At 35.2% G+C, this 22,944-nt stretch overlaps 1 protein-coding gene across 1 annotated transcript in view; it reads left to right on the forward strand.

Annotated features, from left to right (window-relative positions):
• Window positions 1-3,628: 3,628 nt before the first annotated feature.
• The window catches only part of LOC129216710 (uncharacterized), a 44,693-nt gene continuing 25,377 nt past the window's right edge, over window positions 3,629-22,944 (forward strand). Inside the window, exons 1-2 of the mRNA XM_054850927.1 lie at window positions 3,629-3,643; window positions 16,794-16,857. Of these exons, the coding sequence (XP_054706902.1) occupies window positions 3,629-3,643; window positions 16,794-16,857 (79 nt within the window). The remainder of the gene's footprint in view (window positions 3,644-16,793; window positions 16,858-22,944) is intronic.

Here is a 22,944-nt window from a genome sequence, read left to right on the forward strand (position 1 = left end):
AATTTCTGGGAAGAGTATTTGACATTCTTCAACATTCATTTGACGTAAACAAACTTAGACTTCAATTTTGAAAAAAAAAAAAAAAAAAAATCGTGGGGGAACCCCTTTTTTTCGCTCTCCCCAACATTACCGAAAACTAAAATTGCGGTTTTTGACATTAATTTTGAAAATATCGCTTGGGAGGGAACTATGAAACTCCTTCTCCCAATTCTTTTCTCCTTATGCCTATATAGATCAACCGATTCCGGAATTTACCTGATTCCTTCCTTTTTTCGTGTTCTTCCTTTGTTGTTATTATAGAAGCCTAAAGATGTGCCTTTTCCGAGTACAACCATTGGTTTCCTTCTTTGAAGGCCCATAACAAATGTGTCAGGGTTAGCTTTATTTTACGTTTCACAATTTTCTTCTTTTAGAACTTTTAAGCTTGATGTAGAAACTTAAAGGAAAATAGAAACTAGCGGTAGTTCAATGTCTTTGCTCGATTCGGAAGAATTGAGATCCGGTACTGGTTAATTTAACTTTTTTAATTTACAGAGGTGGGCCAAAGTATTCTTTTGCCAACAGGGCCAAAGTCAGCCAGTCCGCCCCTGGACATGCTTAAGACATCGCTCTCAGGTTAACTCGATTTTCGGAGCCTTTTAATGTATTACTTTTAAAGCTATTTTTCTTTCATGCAACTACATCTCATCCAACGTTTGGCTGCTTTTGGATCCTCTGTTCATTCTGTTTTTATTTGCTCAAAATCGAAAAAAGATCCGACCCCCATAGGCGTGCGCACGGGAGTCACCAGGGGTATCGCGGTACCCCCATTAGCTCTAAAAAAAAGACGCGAAATCCAGAGCACCATAATGTTTTGCTGTTACGTGCAGGCTGCTAAAATGAGACGGAGGTGGCTGTGATTGACTGGCAAGGAAGCTTTTTCTAACCAGCGTCTACATCACGCACCCATCTATCATCATTTCTTCTTCTTGTAGAAGCATTTCATTTATGTTTTGACAGTTTTAAAATTTTTTTTCATGAAACGGTGAAGCAGAAAGGAAGATCTTATGTTTCGAGAAACCAAGTGAGGTTTTTAATTTGAATGGGAGCTCTTTTTGACACCTTTCAAATGAATTTTTACCTCAATTTTACACGAATGAAATTCATAACATTTTAACATTTAGTAAACATATAAAGGAAAATCATGCTTTTTACGGAAAAAAAATAAAGGTGCTCGTGTAAAAGTTTAAGGTGCTCAGTCGCGTACCTATGGGGGGGGGGGGTCTAGCGTCTCTGGTGAACTTTAAGGATGCCGCCGTCCCCCCATACCGATTCAGAAATTCATTGATAAAAATACCATTAACAATTCATTATGAAACATTGGTACCTAATTGTAAGTAAAATATTCTCGCAGAAGTACAGGAATCCAAAGATTTCTCAAAAAGAAAAGTCACGAAATTGTAGTTGTAAAAGCTACAGGTGTTGAGGGAGCAGAGGTTCGAGTTCCCTCCCGCGGCAAATTTTGCAATTGAATATCGAAAAGCGCAATTGTTGATTACCTTCAACTACTTTAGAAAGAGAGTTAGAGTGCTACGGGGTATTCTCCTCCAGTAATTTTCGAAATTTTAGTTTGAAAAACGCAGGTTTATATGATTTTAGGTGATTTTAGAGGGAGGAGGGAGGAGAGATTCAAGATCCTCTCTGGAAGCTTTTCAAAATTGAAGCTTCAAAAATGTTATTTTAGCCGACCGTCAATAATGTTAGAGGAAGAGTTTTCGAGGACTCTCACTTCGAACACTTTTCGAAATTGAAGCCGAAATTTAAGACGATCTTGAATGTTTTTGGCGAGGGAAGAGGAGACGCTCCCACGGAAATTGTTTGAAGTTGTCGTTTTAAAAACGAAGGTTAGGCGATCTTTTGTAATACTTTTGCAAGGATGATCCCCTTTCAATTCGTATTATATAATATATAATCCCTTTTGAGTAACGTTTCAAAATATTTGTTTTCCATTGAGAGTTAAAATGCCGCCACCTTTTCGAAAAAGAGGGATTATCCGGGGGAACGCCGTCCCTCAACCCTGCCAGATAGGCCATTGCAGTTTAGAAGCATTAGGTTGACCCAGGAAATGTGCCGTACATGCAAAATTCTTTTTTTTTTTCGGCGAAAATACCGAGGGAGGGTGCGCGAACTTTTCTGCCTCTCCCTCGGTGATATTACCTTGGTTAATATTACCAAAGATCCCCTAAAAACTGTTTCAAAAGCTAACTTCGCACATTTTCTTGGAGAGCGTCTCCAAGAACTCTTCAAGAAAACTCTCTCTCCAACATCGTTCAAGATCGTCTTAAACTTTGTTTTAAGTTCTTCACTTAATTCCGAATACTTTCCGAGGGATAGTCCCTGAATGCCTCCTCCCCACATCAGCAAAGATTGTCTAAAATTGTATTGTTCGAGCTTCGATTTCGAGCAATTGATGAAGGAAAGCCCCTTAACCTACCACTTCGAAGCATAATTGACTCTGAACCTTTTCCCCCATAATTTACCAAAGATAGTCCAAAATACATTTTTTAGACTACAATTGCAATAAATTCTCGGGGGGGGGGGGTGAACCCCTGGTCGCCCATTTCTGAGTGAATATCATGCTTACTCTTAGGTTCATTTCTAATACTTAGATCTACTTTTGACTATTTGACCCCATTTTTGCGGTGTCATCTAAACCGCCGGGCTTCCAGGTATACTACCGTGTGCAAGTAAACGGCAGTATCTGCAAAAATGAGTTTTCGAGATAATTGAAGAAATGTGTGTCGAATTAAATACTAACCATAAGGAAATTTTGGAATTAGATGTTTTTTTCAGCAGAAACTAAATAAACAAGCTTGTACAATAAAGCCAACGTACAATAGATAACAAAAATGCAAAAAAAAAAAAAAAAAAAAAAAAAAGAAAGAAAGAAAGAAAAAATTTGCAGTTACTGCCCTTTACCTGCACACGGTAGTATAGTGGTACCCCCATTACTGAAGCTCTGCGCACGCCTCTGCCGACCCCCAGTAGCATACACTGACAGTTCTGATGATACCCAGTAACAGATAGAATGAGGAAAGGATGAGTAATGGAGAGAATTTCCCTTTTCTCTTCAAAATAAGCAAAATTTCTTTATTTTTAGATCTAAAACCTTATTAAATTCAAATGAACATGAAACACCATCAGACCTCGTGGTGACTGTTCATAACCTTCCACCACTGCCTTGTAAATACCAACTGGCTCATAAAATTCACTCTGATAACACTATGTGGTTACACCGTATTCATGGGATACAGCAATGTCAGTTTTATCCGCCTAAGATTCTTATTGTTTAATCCAAACGTACTACTGTCTGTTACTGGAACCTTGTCTGTTATTGGTGCCGTTACCCTGCTTCACGCGAAATTGAATGCAAAAACGCCAAAAAAGTATTTATAAACTAAAACAAATCAAATGAGTTAAAATCCAGTGAAAGCGTCTTTCATATCAATACATATGTTTGATTGTACAAATACATGTATTGATATGTACGTTTCATATCAATACATTTGTTTGTAAGATTTTCGGAACTTCATCAAAATTAAGATTATAAATTTCTTAGAGACTATTACTCTGTTGACTAGTTTACAATATGGGTTCAGGAAAGGTAAATCGTGTGCTATTAATTTATTGCATTTCTACAACAAGGCTTCCTCGGTTTTGGATAACAAAAAGTGTGGATGTTGCTTATATTGATTTTCAAAGAGCGTTTGATAAGGTACCGCATGTTGCTCTTCTCAGCAAACTAACTGATATAGAAATAGGAGGGAAAACTTTGCTTTGGGTTAGAAATTGGCTCACTGGAAGGAAATAAAGAGTAGTTGTGAGGGTAACTCATTCTAATTGAAGTGATGTTTTAAGCGTGGTTCCTCAGGGTTCTGTTTTAGGGCTTCTCTTGTTTATTATTTTTATGACTGAAATCAATGAAAATATTTCTGGAAGCATTAATTGTTTTGCTGATGATGTTAAAGTTATGGGGATTGCAGATAATGATGAACAAGTAAAACAGCTTCAAGAAGATTTTGAGCACATTACTAAGTGAGCGTATAAGTGGGGTTTGGCAGTTAATGTAGGGAAATGTCAAGTGCTACACTTAGGTCATGGAAATAAGCGTACGATCGTTTACAGGGTTCAGTCATTAGTCAGGCAGAAAATGTTATTGATCTGGGTATCTAAATAAATCATGACTTCAAGTTTAGTCCACAGTGCAGCATTGCATAAGACCTCATTTGAAGTATGCTGTTCAGTTTTGGTCGCCTTATCTGAGGAAAGATATTTCTGTATTGGAAAGGGTTCAAAGAAGGGTAACTAAACTAGTAAGAGGACTTTCAGATTTAAATTATGATACTAAACTAAATAGGCTTAATATGTATAGCCTGGAGCAAAGGAGAGTCAGAGGGGACATGATTCAGTTGTTTAAATTTATTAACGTTGCCAGAGCAACGTAATTATACGTTGCTCTGGAACCATTCCAGTTCCAACTTTACCATGAACTTGAATTACGAGGCATGTTTTTTAAGTAAGGTCCGTTTTGAAATAAAAAAAGAACGAGTACAGGGATAGAGCAAAGAAATTTATTGCACAAAAATCTACCATCCTTACGCTATTTTTAGACATTGCTCTCGTGATTTTCCAAGCATTTGTCATAGCGTGGCACAGGTTTTTGTATATCTATTCGTAGAAAATTGCCGCCTGTGTAGTCAACCATGAGGACTCTTACAGGGCTTTGGCAGGGACGTTTTTGAACATCCTCTGGACTGCCCCCACCTCGCTCGCAGCAACTTTCATTTGTTTCGGCATCTGAATTCTTTCCTTGGCTGTCTGTGGCACAATAGCAATAATGAGCTCAGAGAACATGGCACCCCATGGTTGACTACACAGGCGGCAATTTTCTGTGAATAGGTATACAAAAACCTGTACCACGCTATGACAAATGCTTGGAAAATCATGAAAGCAATGTCGAAATGTAGCGTAAAGGTGCTAGATTTTTGTGCAATAAATTTTTTTGCTCTATCTGCACTCGTTATTTTTTATTTCAAAACTGACCTTATTTTAAAAACGCGCCTCGTAGTTGATGAACAGTAAATTAATCTTCAGCGCAGCACACCTCTGGAACCATTCCATTGCCAGTTCATCGCCCCTTTTAACTATAGACATGAGAAACCCGGTCCCCATATCTATGCTCTCAACCAGAACCTCAAAAAAAATCTATAAAATCTTGCCTACATATTTATCTTATTTGACGTATTCAAAATATTTCTTTTCTCACTGAGAGTTAAAGGCGCCCCTTCCTGAAAAAAAAAGGGATCGATCACCTAGGGCTTAAAGTTACCCTTCAACCCTCCCAGATACGCAACTGCTATGTAGAAATTTTAAGCTGACTCACAAAATGTGCTATACATGTAAAATTCTTCTTTTTGCACTTTAAGAAATATTTCTATCTCTGTTTTTAGTATTTTTCGTACGGAAAAAACATTATTTAAAAATCATACTATTTTTTTCGAAATCATCTTGGCAAAATGCCGCCCGTCTTGTTTTTGCGCCCCTGGCCATTTCTTCCCGGGGCCTGATCGCCCAAAACGCTTGGAAAGCTTGAGCTTCCCCTCAGAATTTTTAGATAATAACAGTAAAACTGTGCTGATCAATTTTAGTTTCTGCTTTTGACTGCATTTTTTAAGGAGATTGCAAACATTAGAACTTGCTAAACAAAAATTTGTCAGAATTAAAAAAAGTATAGAAAGTGAGGACACATTTGATAAAATGTAGCCACAAGCTAGATTTTCAAATGTTGGATTTGATTCAACTATATTACAATGTACTTTTATGACATTTAATTTTCTTTGTGAAGTGTCAAATATGGATAAACCTGTTACTACTAGTGATGTGCCGGATCGTTAAAAAAGTAGATCCGCGGATCCGGATCATTAGTGTCAAGATCCGCGGATACGGATACGGATCTCAATTTTTTTTATTGCCCAATTTAACTATCCATGTGTAAAATTTATTACGGAAGGTATTCCCGTCATAATAATAACACCTGTTTCTGCAAAAAATGTCATCTATGGCGAAAATATAATAAAGACTATGATTTACTCTTTAAAGAAATCTCCGTTAAAATTGGGGGAGAGTTAGAAGGAACGGGTCAGCGCTGCATGAATGCTTAAATGGAATGTGAAAAATTATTTCTAGCTTGTTCGGTAGATGTAGGATACAGGAGCAAGAGTGTAAAGCTATTGGATAGGCTAGAAATAATTTTTCGCATTTTATTTCAGCATAAATGCAGCGCTGACCCATTCCACCCTAACTGCTCCGACCGACAGAAAAACAGAGCCGGGAACACCTTTACAAATAGTAAATAGAAAATTTTGTCTCACTTTTTTTGAAGGATTCCGAGAAAAACCAAAATGAAGAATAACAAAAACCCCAAATCAATAACAAAAACTAATATAAAAAAAAAACATGTCTGAGGGCCGTTGGCTTTTGAAATGATACCTTATAATTTAAATAGGGAATAAAACCTAATTTAAACGGAATTTAAGAGTCTTTTATTCAAACATTTAAAAATTTTTAGAATAGAAAAGATCCGTTTAAGTTCCGTCAAAAAAGTAACGGATACGGATGCGGATACAGATCTTTATCTTTTCCTCGGATATCCGGGACATCACTAGTTACTACCCATATTGCTGGTAATTCAAGTGCAACTATATAATAAACTAAATTTCTGTTAGACGGTAATGTGGAATAAACTTAATATGATTTCTGCTACGCCACTTAGCATTAGTCAGTGTTGTATTAATAAGCATAGAATGTTCAGAAAAATTTCCCCAAAATGAGACCGTGTTTCCCCTTTTCAGAGGTTAATCGGACCTTGCTCCTGCCAACTCCTTGGTACGCCATTGCCATCAGCCCGCGTTGCAATACAGCCCCTTGTTGGGAGAAAAATACATATAAGTTATACTAGAAGACCCGACAGACGTTGTTCTGTTCAAACTTTGTAAATTGAAAAGTTAAAAAATTTCATTACTCTCCCGTACTTGATGGTTTGTTCCTTCAACCATACTCAAAGGATAAAAAGCGTCCTCAGATATTAAGTGAAAAAATCTAACTACCCATCTAGAACAAACGGAAAATCCCGTTGCAACATCCCCCATATGAAAAAGAATAAAACAATCGAAAGGATGTCGTTTAGAAAAATAATAAAGGTAAAAACAATTTTCTGACAAAGCGAAAATCACTCACCCTCCCTTCCCTCCCGATGTAAAAGCGATGAATTCTTTGCAATTTGAAATATTTCGCCAAATAAACAAAGACATTAACAGTAGCTTTAAAATGTAAACAAATGATCACGCAACTCTCTGTTTATAGCCAAAGTCGCCAAGCCACCACGTTACTGTAATCCAGCCGATCAGTAAACGAAGCCAACACCGACCGATTAACGGTCCGATCTTTTGAACGAAAACTTTTTAAACTTCATATATTGCCTAATTTGTTCTTTCCACCAAAGATAAAGATCTTCCACTGCACTGATCTTTTGTGTACACAACTACCCTGTTGTAATTTATCTAGATGAAAATAAAATTTGCTTCGTCTTTAAATTCCATCATCTTTTCCTTTAATAATGTACTGATTAGTTAGATAATCCTTAAAATATTCTTGACATTGGTGCCAAAACTCAGATGGATTTCAGCCGAGAAACAAATGCTGCTATAGGTATGGTACTCTCTGATCATTTCGTTAGGAAAACTTAAACCTTAAGCACCAATCTGGTCACATGGTTCAACTATGAAGACAGAACGCACATTTTGCGTGAACCTTCCAGTACTTTAAAATATATCACGGGACCTAAAATCGTTGCTTTCAAGAGAGAGAAATGGAGGCTTCTCTCTCTCTCTATACGTTTTATCCATTGAGAAGGAATAGATGGAGAGAGTGCAACCCTACTATCCCGATACGGCAACAGTACCATGTGACCTGGGGAGCAATTTCTAGTTGACCGTAACCGCTGAAGAAGTTTTCATTAGCTGAAGCCATGCATGATAACAACCTTTAACTGTAGAAGGGAAAGATTAGATTTATAGTAATAGTGCAGTATTCCAACATTGTGAAATGTGAGGAAAAAGCCACACCAGGAGGTCCAGTAACTTTTCCCTAGCATGTACGAATGTTTTTTACTTCTAAATAAAGAAAAAAAAAATTTGAAAAAAAAAATAGAACCGACTTCAAAATTGCTCTAAAAAGTGAAAAATAATTTTATTCTTTAAACACCATCGATAATGCTTTTAAACATAATTTTTGAAGTTGGCGCAAAAACAAAACGTAAAATCCAGTGTAACCATGCTTCGTTCATATTTTTTTTTTCAGAAAAGCATCCAAAGTTACGAAGGAAACATTTATATCGCTATTCAAATATGCTGTCATCAATGCATTATGTATGTGATAGTGAAGAAACTGGTCCTGGTTAAATTTATAGTTGTATTTGAGTTATGGCTGTGAATGATTTTATCTATCGTTTTTGCGCCAACTTCAAAAATTATGTTTAAAAGCATTATCGATGGTGTTTAAAGAATAAAATTATTTTTCACTTTTTAGAGCAATTTTGAAGTCGGTTCTATTTTTTTTTCAAAATTTTTTTATTTCATTCTTTTTAGTGTAAATGTAGGTATTTCAGAAATAATAAGAAGTTACCATCACGAAACTTTACATTTTTTTCTTAAAAATGCTCCATACTAAAAAAAAAAAAACTATTGACACGCGTTAAACTTTAAGCGATTGGCACTAAAAACTTATCTTTGTTCCTCTCTGGAAATTGTGCGTAGTTAATTTAGTTATAACCATTTAAGTATTACGTTTTTCCTAACTAATTTACGTTCCACAGCATCTAAGTTGTTCATGATGCAATCCTGTATTTTCTTACTCAGTCCCGATCATCTGTTATCGGCATAGATGATAACGATAAAAATACTACAGAGTAGTTGAGTCAAACCTAATTGTAGCATTGTGAAGGCTAAGCAGATCCTAATCACTGCATCACCTCGCTTCCAGGTTAGGTTTACCCCTACTATGGAGCAATAACACTGAAGAAAGGAAGATTTTGATAATTCACATAGGGTTACTAAAATAAAATTATTTACGCCAAAAATGAGACGACAGTGCCAGATTCCCCATTATCGAAATATCCTTTGAAGAAATTTGATGCTTGCTTCAGAGAAGCCTTCATTCAAAATTATAATTACAATTACTATTAATGTTACTGTTAAATGGCACCAAACTTTTATAACAATGAGTTTCCTACTGTCGCGTAGATGAAGATAGCGAAGACAATGTGAAAGCCAAATGAAGCGAATACTCGTTAGTCTCAACTCAAGATCTTTATTCAGAACTACGAATGAACGTTACATCTCCTTATATAAAAATTGAGAAAGTGCTGGAACTTTCAAGACTTGGAAAGATACAGAAATTAACAGAAGATTCGAGAAAATACGGGAAACGGTAGAAACGAAATTTTAGTAAAATTCACTTTGTCCTAGTCGGGATTTGAACCCGGGTCGCACGTGTGGGAAGCGAGAATTCTACCACTGAGCCACCGTTATCCACGGATGAAAAGTGCAAACTTCGCTACAAAATCATTTAATAGGGAAATTGCATAAAATTTACTGTTTTTTGCCCATAACTTTTTTTCTAAAGAACAAATATGGTCAAACAAAGTAATGGGACCTAAGTTGAGCCATCCCCTATCCATTAAAAAAAGAATCATCAAAATCGGTTCACTGGGTGAGACGCTATGAGTGGACAAACAAAAAAAAAAAAAAAACATACATACGGTATGAATTGATAACCGCCTCCTTTTTGAAGTCGGTTAAAAAAATAACATTTATGTGCATTCAACGAGTACATATTCCACACTTGCCCTTAATTTTTAAATTCTTGTACTTATTTTATCTTTAAAAGTTATAAAACATTGTATATCTTGAGTGCAAATAACATTTTAGTTCCATAAAAACACTTTTTACTTAACTAGTAATTATGTTAACGGTTCTTAAACATTTTGTGTACATTTGCTTTGTTGGCGAGTATCTTCTCGCCAAGCTCCTGTGAACAGCAGATGCGCAAGAATAAAGATTTGCCATTTTTATGCTTCAATTTAAATACTAGTATGCCTGCGTATGAAATCATTTCAAAACATTGATGAATCCATAAATTTTCAGTCAATAACAGAACACTTTAACCTATTTGTACATGCCCGTCATTTCAGGGAATAAACATCAAAATACATGAAAAATGCAATTACATTATATTTTAAAATCCGGAAGGAAGTGGGGAGAGGGAGTTTGAACGATAGGTTTGTATTTGTATCCGTTATTTATTTATTTATTTATTTATTATTATTATGCCGTAAAGGAGTTGGAGCCAGAGTTGCTCTGATTTGTAGCCCCGACTTCATAATAAGCGCCGTCGAGTCGTCTGAAAAATATTTAATGCCAAAAGAGCGATTGCGTGCCAAAACGCGACAACTGCCCAGCCAAACAAGTCACCTGACCTGGGAAACATTGGGTCCCAAGCTTATTTCACTGAGACATTTGCTATGGCTCCCTCCATTAGTATTCCTTCTCAATGGTTTTATCTATTCTCAATTGACATATCACATTAGGAAATTTCATTACAAAAAGCAGAGCTGGCTTTCTTATTGTCCTTTGACAACGGGTTAAATATTTATTTCAGTTCTCGCTCAACAATAAGTTAAAAAAATGTATTAATCATTTGGGAGATATAACCATCCAATGTTTAAATTATTTAATTAATTAACAAAAACGTTTCTGATTCGATCCATCGCGCTTCGAAACCATACTTGCCACAACTTAATTACACACAAAAAATTTGATCAAAATCGGTCCAGCCGTTTAAAAGCGTTATGGTGAAAAACGTCCGCACATAAGATTTATATATATTAAGATGTAGGCTTGCCAGATTTCTAAAATGTTCAACCGGGAGACTGGGATGTCAGTCCCCCCCCCCCCCCCACACACACCCTGTGTCGCGATAATTAAAAGGGTACACTCTCTTGGCTAGGTTTTAGTGTTTTAGAGGACAGTTCATTCTCGATGCTGTGAATGAATTGGTACTAAATATGAATCAAAACCAGGAGTAGATTGTATACGTGACACAAGAGCTAAATTTTAACATTTTATTTATAACATGATAATATTTCTGAGTTACCTAAGAGTAAGAAGAAACACTTTGAATGAGGAATAAATTTTTTTACAATATCTATGTGTATTTTTCATTGGCTAGAATTTTTTTTAATTTTAATTTTGTTGTAAAAATTTTCAGAAACTAATCCAATACTAATTTTACATGTTAATGTTACAATGGACAAAGTAATTACCCTGAAATATTTCACAGTTACTTTATTTTAAAACTTTTTTGATCATTATAGTCAAATATATCTTTTTCCGGGACGTTAAGTAAACCGGCCGGGACACCGAAATTATGTCTGATAACCGGGACGTCTGGCAAGCATAGTTATATGTTTTATTCCCAAGTTGCTTTTTTTTTTTTTTGTGGGAACGTCAAACGTCTTTAATGTTTCATCAAACTTCATAAGTAAGGCATCATTTCAAATATTTTTATCTCCATTTTCGACCTCCATCTTTCAACAAAAAAAAATAAACAAAATACTCGCATTTTTGGCTGTTTCGCCAAAAAACCGATTTATTTATTTTTATTGCGCATTGCTTTTATGTATAGCATCCTATCGTAGAAGCCCGTTGGTTGAGTTGACTAGAGTATCGTGCTAATTATGCGAAGGGCCGTGCGTTCGAATCCCAATGAACCAAAAAATGTCTTTCTTATGATTTATTTTCTTCGGTAGATTTCTGATCCATGACTGAATGACTGGGCTCTCGGCAGCCCTGCCCCCAGGGATATATTGCGACGATCCCCCAATTTCAGAGCAGCAAAAAAGTTTGCGCATCTTTCATTTTTTCTGTGACTCATTTTAATCGATTCCTTTTAAGCTTGCGCAAAATTATTTTTATGCAATATTTATCACATGTTTTTAATTCGACCACAAGACCCTCTTCTTTCTGCTCTTTTTTATTCTAAATCTCTCAAGATCTCGCATAATTTTCAAGGGAAAATTCTCAAAAACTGTCATCTTCTAAAAAGTTATCTAAAATAACAAATAGTTTTTGTGGTTTCGGCGAAAAAATATTCCCTGCTATCTATCTAAATACTACGCAATATAATTATGATCACTTTCGAACTTTTTTCCACGAATGCATCCGCTGAAAATTGATTGGTTTATCACTGACATAAAATAAAACGCCAAACATCTATATAGGTTTAATTTTTTTAGTTTCATCTTTTATTATTTGTAGAGCGACAAAATGTCAGCAACAATGTCGTCTTTCGTATTTTTTCTATGTAAGTACAGTATATAATCAAAGATTATAATAGTATATATTTTTTATCATAAAATGTTTGTATAGCTACGTCTTAAAAGAAGGGTTCTGTCAAATAACAGAAAAAATTAATATTTAATTTTTGTTTAAATGTTTACTACCGCTTGGAAACGAGGATACCGGCGCCAGTAACAGACATGCTTAAGACATCGCTCTCAGGTTAACTCAATTTTCTGAGACTTTTAATGTATTTTGCACTTTTTAAACTATTTTTCTCTCATGTAACTATATCTCACTAACGTTTGACTACTTCTGGATCCTCTGCATTAGTTAATTCTACTTTTATTTGCTCAATTTCGAAAAAAGGTCCGATCCCCAGTAACAGACACCGATTATATGCATCGATTACTGTATTATATAATCACAATTTTTCTTTTATTAAATACTAGCAGTACCCGCACAGCGATGCCCGTGCTAAAAATTTAATGGAAGTCCGTCGAATAAAAAAAAATTGACGCCCCTTCCCCCTCTGATGTAAAATGATAATTTTTCTTTGCATGAAATGCGTACACGCTATTTCAAAGGAAAAAAAAACCTATTAAAGTTTCTTTGGAATTTAAAACTTTTCGTCAAATCATTAAATTATATTTAGTTACTTTAAAACTGTATTTAGCGAGTGAAGCGGTTTTTACTGCAATTTAAAATATTTCGCCAAATAAACAAAAAAGACATCAAATAATATTTTTCAAATGTAAAAATAGCTCCGCAACTCTATTGTTTATCGCCAAACTCACCCAGCAACCACGCTCTCATAATCCATCCGTCTAACGAAAAAAAAAAAAAAAAAAAACACTCAGTGGAACATTTAAAAATCATCGTCAGAAAAAAAGAAGAAATTGTCGTACATTTCACTCGGATAAAAACAAATCAAAAGTTTATTTTCTTCCAAAACAAATCGCCAAAACAATGACTTACATTTACGGTTTTAGACTGAACTGCTCAGCGCCTAACGCGCCAAGCGACCACGCTACCGGAACCCAGACCTTTTGCAAGTGAAGCGGATGTTTTTTCTTTGGCAACGAAAAATGTAAACTATATCACTCGTTATGCCTCATTCATAATGCGTTGGGGGCCTTCGTGGCTTTGTGGTAGAAACTTCGCTTCAAATGTCGGTAAACGTGGGTTGGATAACCTCGGATGCTCTGAGTGGTGTATTTCCTTTCTTTACGCTGAAAAACTTTCACACGTTGTCTTATGTGTGAATAAATAAAAAAGTCCAAAATCTCGAGGCAATGGCTCTCAATCCTTCCATGGTTATTAACTGGGGGTTTGGCGCTATCGTCAGTTATGGGCTATAATTGTTTGCTTTTGTCACTATCAGCAAGGCCATGGTCGAAGTACATTAGCCCTTGTTCTTTGGCATCCACAAATTTGGCGACAATTGGGAAAATTGCTAAGACTCCTAGTTTTCAAACTCTTCCCGCAATTTCTACATTGTTTGGGGGAATTATCATAACGTAGATCGTAAAATATGCAGAATTGGCGAAAACATTTCCCCATTGCTTATAATTCCGCGGCGCCAAGTTTGTGGACCTTTAAGAAATTAAAATGAAGCGAAGCTAAAAGACGTAACCATGGCAATGCGAAACAAAACATCAGTAATTTCAATGGAGATTAGATTTATTCGAACTTTATTTTTAACGGCTTGTAACTTTTTTTCCTTTGGAGATAGAAGGTTATTTTTTCGACCATAGGTGGAGATATTTCTGGAGTAAAAAATGTCACTTTTTCCAACGGTGTAAAAAATTAAACTGTGGGACGATTCCTTCACTTTTCATTGCTAGATTTAATGTATAAAGTATTGCCAAAATTTCATCTAAGCCTAAAAAAGTTCGAGATAAAAACGCAAATTGCTCCTGTCGTAATGACGTTAGAGCATTGAAACAAATTGCTTAGAACGTGGAAAACTCAACCCTTTTCAACGATATAAAATATCAATATGTGCAAGCAATTTTTCACCCCTTTAATAGCCAATAATAGGCAATTTACGTAAAATTTGGGCCTAAATTGGAATAAAAAAAAGAACTATTTATTGGATTTTTTTCGAAATATAGCCTATGTTACTCAGTAAGAAAGCACCTTTCATATAGTGAAAGAATTTTTCAAATAGGTGCAGTGGTTCCGGAGATTACCTCGAACACATAAACACACAAAAATCCACCCTCTCTCTTTATAATATTAGTAAAGATTTCTTCAATTTGAACCGTGAAATCTGCGGCAAGTTTGGTAGTTTAAAAAATTGTCAATTACTGTTTAAAAAAAACTGCACTACTTAGTTTTTGATACCCTGTTGCTTTTTATATCATCTAGCTGTAGAATGAATCCAGAAACGAACTGCTTTTGCTTTGTAAAGGAACTTTGAAGGAATTAAACATGTATTTTTTCTAGAATTTTATTGTCTTATTAATATTTTTCGGTCTCCGAGATTTTTATCTATTTTGAAGATTAAATTATTTTTATGATTTTTTCTAAAAGATCCCTAATATTTGGCCATCCCTTAGTTCTATCTCATATGAGTAAAACTTCATTTATAAACATGACAAAATTGAATATTTGCTTTGCCAAAAATTTCTTGCCCCCCCCCACCTCTAAGGTTGATGACATACCTCTTCAAATCCAAATGCTACAAAGGACCCTTCCCCCAAAATGAGAACAGAAACAATCTAAAAAATGTCCCCCCCCCTCAAAGTTCCAGTGGTGCAACTTGTACCAATGCGCCCCCCTTCCTCCCACTGCTGGACACCAGAGCTGGGAAATGTAGATTAGGGTGTCCCAGGATATAATGGCGAAAAAAAAATTTGTGAAATCGAATACGCATACCCTCCAAATTTTTTCCATTTCACCTCAGAAACATGAGAAAAAAGTTTCATTGCAATAAAATAACGGGAACCCGTGCCGACTTGAGGTCAAAGTTGGACCTGAAATCCCTGTACGGCGACTACAGTGGAAAGATTGCTAACTGCATAATTACTTACTTACGCGACATCAATTTATTTAAAGCAGATATTTACAGCAATATTAGACTAAAAGAAACATCACTGCACATATTTTTATTTCAATATTTGCTTTTTGCAGTTAGGATAGAGCTTCTGCTACTCTTGAACGCAACGTAACACAGATTGTTTTTGTTCCTCATCAGATGTTAGCAAACCATGAAAGTCCTGCATTATTTTTACCGCTCTTTCAGCAGCATCGTTTACTGCTCTAATCATTGAGACAATCTTTTACACATCAAGGAATGAAATATTATTGACCATACCATAAAAGCTGGATGAGTTTTTGTAGAGTAGCTTTTGAGATAATTGGGCCCACATTTTCGTACTTTTATCAAAAAGCACAAATTTTTGTTTTCGTGCTTTGACTGGCAAAATGCATTGAAGCCATGGTTTCACGTATATTGTCACTACAAACAAGCAGACATCAAATAATGCTTCATTTTCCTTCGTATCTAATTTTAGTTGTGAACTAAATAGTAATAGTTTTAGGGAGTAAATCGCTCGAGCCATCCATCGAGCTTTGTGCATGACTCCCGGTGGTCTTATTTTAAATTCATTTTCTGTATCTCCACCTAAAAATAGGATAGGCAGTTCTATCAACTCTTGATAGTCATCCCTGACCGTAATATTAGTAAGTTCAGCACGGTAAAAGTCAAGTAAATTTTCCAAGTTAGGGTACAGTTCGGAACAACTCCGCAGCTCCCCCATAGCACTGTATTTTAGTGGGATAGATCAGTTCATATATATGACGGCAGCAAGCAAAGGAAAGCATTTCTCTATCAAATTTTTGCTCAAGAATAGCGCAAGAACCACTTAAAGGATCTGTTCTGGAAGCTGTAGTATCACAACAGAGGGTTTTAACGTTGTCTTCGAGATTCCAATCTAAAACTGCCTTTCAAACAGCCTTTGCTTGTTCTTTTCCTGTGGAATTATCCAGTTTAGACTCAGCAATGCGTTGTTCCGTCACATCCATATAAAATAACTATAGATAAGCGATCTTCTTTTGATTTTTGAGCACTCAAAGCAGGCGACAGTTTCATATCCCAAGGTAAATTCACAACAGATGGTACCTCGTAATGAAAACCAATTTTTATTCTTTCCTCGTGCTCCTTCCGCTTTTCGGTTCGAATTCTTTGAATTGAAGATTTACCTTTGGGAAATTCATCAATGTTACACCCAAGTGCGTCAATAGTAGCTTCAAGAATAAACACATAATCTCGTATACTTGGACACCTGTCCAATGCAGCAACTGACTTTTGAGTAATAAAATCCCTCCTCATTACATATTTACTTGTTCCAGGTTCTGATAATACTTGTTTCAGGTTCTGGAATACATGTTCCAGGTTCTGATATATTTGTTCCAGGTTCGAATATACTTGTTCCAGTTCTGATAAACTTGTTCTAGGTACTGATTTATATGTTTCACGGAAATTTTCTAAATTAATATTTTCATTAGAGCTCGAAGAGGAATCTTCTTGTACAGGCTCATACAATTCCGAGGATGTTGAAGTGGAATCGTATTTAATGAGCCTGTTTTCTTCCTTGACAGCTCAAAGTCGAGCCTTTTCCTCTTTGTCGGTAAGTTTTTTATTTACTCCACTTAAAGTGACCACGTCGGCTGGGCTCTCTTTGGAGTTGCAAGAAAATCCCATCTTCTTCTATTTTGATTAACCGAAGTGCATCAGCATGTGCAATATTGAATAAATTGTTTAAATTACTCTCAAATTCTTGTTGGCGCTGCCTGAATACTTCTTGCAGTTTCTTTGCATTTTTTTTTCAGTCTCTCCAAATTTGATTTATGTTTTTAAGTTTATTCACACAATTTGGCAGCGATTTGGTAAGAAGGCGTACCTTTTCCCAAAAGATGATGCATTCCCGAATAGCGAGATTTGCACTTTCACTGATGGTTAAATTTTACTTCTCGAATGTTATAAAACACCACAGACAGAACTTGTCCGTTAGAGGGAATTTTGCAAGCCCGTAGTTAGGTGTTTTACGACTCCTATTAAAAATATCTCTTTTTTCAAAATTTGCTATTCCACTGCCATGTTTCGTTCCCTATGGAAGGACTATACTGCTCTCGCTGACCGGAATGTATTCGTACTGACATGTTTGACGGTTTGCAAATTGCTACGGGTAAGCCCCCCCCCCCCCCCTCACCCAACATATGTTTTTCTGTTTTCATTTGTTTTCTGTGCACTATTTACAGCTGTTTTGAGCTTCGCTAAGTATCGCGTCGCCAGCGTTCGCTTGCTTATGAATACACGTGCTATTTACACGTTTAGGCCTTTAGGCGCAAGTCGGCACGGGTTACCCTGCTTCAAATTGCATGAAACTTTTTTGACAACGGTTTTGATATAAAAGGAAAAAAATAAGAGGATATGCGTTTAAAAAAAACGACTTTCATTTTTTTGGGACACCTTAATGTAGATGCACGTGCGCGAATACATCCGCTGACGAGCGGATACATTCGCCGCGGAGTTGCACGTCGTCCGATTAATCGTAAAACTTCTTTAAAAAAAAAGATAAAGATTAGATCAATTGGAGATCAATTTGAAACGAATAAGAAGTAAAGATAATATCTTTACTTCTTATTCGTTTCAAATTTTAAAATGATATTGATTTATGAATTGAAATGATATTGATCTTTTTAAATTGATATTGATATTATTTATTTAGATTATAAAAATTAGTACAAGATTGAATATACACGCACGTATTCGGTGGATGTATTCGCTGCGGGCACGCGCATCTCGGTCGCGATAATCGTTTAAATCCTTACAGTTTACTTCTAATTTGTTTTAAACTGATATTATTTAATTGATTTGTAAAAGTTATAAATAGATAGCATATACGCAAGCGCGTAAGGCGGATACATTCGCTGCTGGCACGCGCATCTCGCGATAATCGTTCAAGTTCTTACTTTTCCCTTTTAATTTGTTTTAAACTGATATTATTTCATTAATTTGTAAAAAATATTAATAGAAAATATGTATCCGCAAGCGTTTAAGGCGAATATATTCGCTGCTGTGCGGATACATTCGTTTCGAGCACGCGCATCTCGCGACAATCATTCAGGTTCTCCTTCTTTACTTCTAATCTGTTTAAAATTAATATTGCTAATGTAAAACGTAGTAATCATAGCTAGATAATACAGACGGACGCAGATACATTCGCTGCTGTTAGAAAATATTTACTGCTTTGCGGATACATTCAATGCGGACATGCGCACCTCGCCATAATCGCGAGTAATGTTCTAATTTTCCACCTGTCCTTTTTTTTTTCCCTCCTGTTAAAAAATTACTAAAATGTTAATCCTCCCTCTTCTCCTATGCATCAAGTGGTGACAACTTTTCATGTGACTTTGTATTTCCTTTTATTCTCCTTTTCTGTTGTGCTCATGTCAAATCACAAAAGCACCTCTGTGGCTTTAAAGCTTATAATATCGGGCCAAGAAGCAGAGTTGGGCAAATTTTAATTGCATGAAAAATTAAAGATTAACAATTGATTAATTTCTAAACGTAACCACAATAACTAACAATTGATCAATTGTAATTGTGGGAAATTACAATTAACGATTAATTAATTGTTAATTGTAGTTAACTACAGTTAACAATTAATTAACTGTTAATTGTAGTTTACTACAGTTAACAATTAATTAATTGTTAATTGTAGTTTGCTACAATTAAAAATTGTCAATTGTTTTGTGAATTTTAATTAAAACTAACTCTTAAAAAAATTACTGGTTTTGTATAATATACTGTGCTGGCGACAGGCCTACCTGGGACGTGGACGCTGGACGGGTACCATATTATCTATATAAATACACATGTTAGTAACTAATAAAAGATCAATGCTCAACAGTAACTTTATTACGGGCAATAAATTATTTACTGCAACATATGACTTTTCTCAAAAATCGTATGGCTCCAGCGAAATTTCCTCAGAAAAGGTAAATTTCAATTAAAAATAGTTTAAAAACTAAAAAAACACGCTTTCGTAGCAAAATGAACTAAAAAGTGAAAAATAATCTTTGGATGATAGTAGTTGACCAATCACTTAATTTTAATGTAATACAAAAACCGTGGGGTTCTGTTTATTTACATTTTTGCTTGGACAACAAATGGAAGAAATTCAAGACAACTGATAAGAAGCCCACCACGCTTTTTTGTATTACATTAAAATTAAGTGATTGGTCAACTAGTATCATCCAAAGATTATTTTTCACTTTTTAGTTCATTTTGCTACGAAAGCGTGTTTTTTTAGTTTTTAAACTATTATTTTATTTTTTTCTTTTTAGTTTAACTTGTTTTACGAAAAAATATTCATTTCAACATTGTTCAAAATCTTTTATATTTATGAAATTTGCCCAAAAAAAGCTAATCCATCTCAGTCATCGATGTATGTGTGCGGAAATCATATCTACATTACTTTGAAAATTTGAGATGTATTTAAATAAAAATTTTGTTCAACAATGGTCTAAAAGGCTCACCTAAATTTTGGCATGAAATTAGTTAAAAACAATTATATTCCATGTTCTAATTGTCTTGGAACATTGGAACAAATTTTGTCTGATGCAGAAAAATTAAAGGTTTTTGTAGATATTTTTAAATAAATTTGGCGAGCATTTTTTAATGTATTTTTTTAATTTTTTCTTTTTTCATATTGTTGGATTTATGCCAAAATATTGATTAAAATTGGAAGAAACTAACAATTAAAAGAGTTAATTAATTAATTTGATTATAGAATATTGCATTGTCATCGGGTCTGCGGTCGCGTGCCAAATTTCAAAAGAATCCGATCGCAGGAAGTGGACGAAATTTGAGCTGCAAGATTCCGTTACAAGATACATACATACAGGTGAAGCTAATAAAAGCGTGTTAAAAAAAGAATGAAATTAATTTGAATTCTGAAATTTTGAATACAAATTATGTTTTTCGCAATCACGACAGGACCCTACTCATTGGAGTTATTGTTTCTAGAAACGGCTCCTGTCCCCCCAGGGGCGGCATTTCAGCATTTCATTTGGGGGGTCAAGTTTCTTAAATACGAATTACCTCAGTATGGAACAAAACACATATCGGCTAACAGCAAGTAATCACGATATGGGGGGCGGGGAGACTGCATAGTTAAAGAGCCACCCAGAAAAGATAATTGTTGATGCGAGATACGTTTTTCGAAAATAGTAGGGTCTGGTGGGGGAAAGTGGTCAATGGGGTAAAGTGGTCATACTTCAAATATATGGCTATAGCTTGCAAATAAATGCTCGAATGAATGTGAAAATTTTATTTTAGAGTAGGGCAGCTAGAAACTACATTTTGAATACAAAATTTTACAACTAGCAAACTTTTATTTGGTAACAAAAAATATTTTGCGTGAATATGAAACCTTTTTAAATCTAAACACCTATTTTAACTTCCTTGGGAAATTTTGTTTGTTAGAACTAGGAACAGATTGACTGCACAGGAAGCTTCCTACATGTCTCAAGAACTCTTACTCATTAGCAGTAAGCTGAATCTATTTTAGAAAATTTTTTAGAACAATTTCAGTAAGATGGGGTAAAGTGGTCATAATATTAGGCTTAACGAATATTGTTCTTCTAATGTCACTTAATCTTTACGTTTAAGGCAAATACAAATTAAATATTAATTTTACTTCATATGTATTGTTTTTACAGAAAACGGGGTTAAATATACGAGTATATGCTTATATATACGCATATATGCTCGTGTTCACATAAATGCGCCAATAAATACGTATATGATAATCTGCAAGTATTTTTTATCCTTACAGCTATACATTCTACTATACACGTATATGCTCGCATATACTCGTATATATAAGAACACTTATATACTCAGGTAGACACGTATATATGCGTACGTACTCGAGTAAACACTTACATATACAAGCATAAGAAATACAAGTATACAGGGTGAGTTTAAACTCTTGAGCAAATTATTAAAAGGTATTAGAGGCGGGAATAAGAATCAAGAATCACATAAGGAACATATGGTCACAAACACAATGTTGACGCGCTACATGCACGCAAAGCCAGAAACTGATGGATGCAAAAAGAAGTCACAAATTTATTACACAAAGTCAATTTTACACATCATTTTAGGTCTTAAGAAAGTTTTAATGCGATTGATGAAATTTGCGGCCTGCAGCTGTAATACAATTGTGTCGCATTCACAGATCACTCTCTGTTGCAATAACGAGACTTTTGAAAAACTTTTATCAGTCGCTGCGGCTTTGTTTCGGATGCGTGTATTAGAGCTACTACAGGCCGTAACTTTTAACAACTTCTCTAAATATTTCTTAAAAACTAAAATGTTAGGTAAAATCATCTTTGTGCAACAAATTTGTGCCATGCTTTGTATCCCTCAGTTTCGGGCTTTATGTGCATGTAGCGCGTCAGTGATCATAATCTTAATTGTGTCTTATCCTACCCTCTTACAGCCTTTTGATTTTTGCCCAAGAGTTTGGATTTACTCTGTAGGCCGACATGTATATAAGCGTATATTCTCGTGTATACGTACATGTACTGGAGTATAAACGTATACATTGCGTATATACTAGTGCTTCCCCATTACATATACGTGAGTAGATACGTACCCCCCACCCCCCCAAAGACGCACTGGATGTATCCACGAATTAGCTCGTGTATACCTATATATGTATGTATGTGCACTTATATATGCGTACGTCTACTATACACATATGTACTTAAGTATGCACGTATTTTCTCGAGAACAAGTGCATAAGCGCATATGATGTTCGTTTACACTCGTATATACTCGTATATACACGTGACACGTATATACAAGTGACGCGTATATACATGTAACACGTATGTACTCATGCAGACACGTATACACGCCTGTAGGTAATCACGTATACACGCCTGTAGGTAATCACGTATACATGCTTATATATTCGTATATATGCTTATATACTCGTATATACACGTATATACTTGAGTAGGCACTTGTATGCATGTATCTGATGTGTACATGTATCTACTCATATAGGAACGTGTTTACTCGTGTATAACATACAACACGTATATATTCACGAGTACACGCATGTACTCGTGAGTATACTTGCAACTGTAAAAATAGCCGAAATATACAAGTATTAGGGTTATTTATAATGGTTTTGCATCTATTTTTAACTATGGCCACTTTACCCCATGCTATGACCACTTTCCCCCACCCCATGGGGTAAAGTGGTCATAAAAACATAGGGAAAAGAAAGTGCTATAAAACTACTAAAATCAATATTTTTCATCCTAAAATTCAATGTACCGTATTCTTTAATAATGCAATGTAAAATAACAACAAAAAAAGTTGAAGTGTTTAAAGAATTTGTTGTATTTATTATCCACCTAAGCTGAAAACCTGCGATTTTATGACCACTTTACCCCACCAGACCCTATGTATTTTTAA

This window comes from Uloborus diversus, chromosome 2 (assembly GCF_026930045.1).
Source record: "Uloborus diversus isolate 005 chromosome 2, Udiv.v.3.1, whole genome shotgun sequence".
NCBI lineage: Eukaryota > Metazoa > Arthropoda > Arachnida > Araneae > Uloboridae > Uloborus > Uloborus diversus.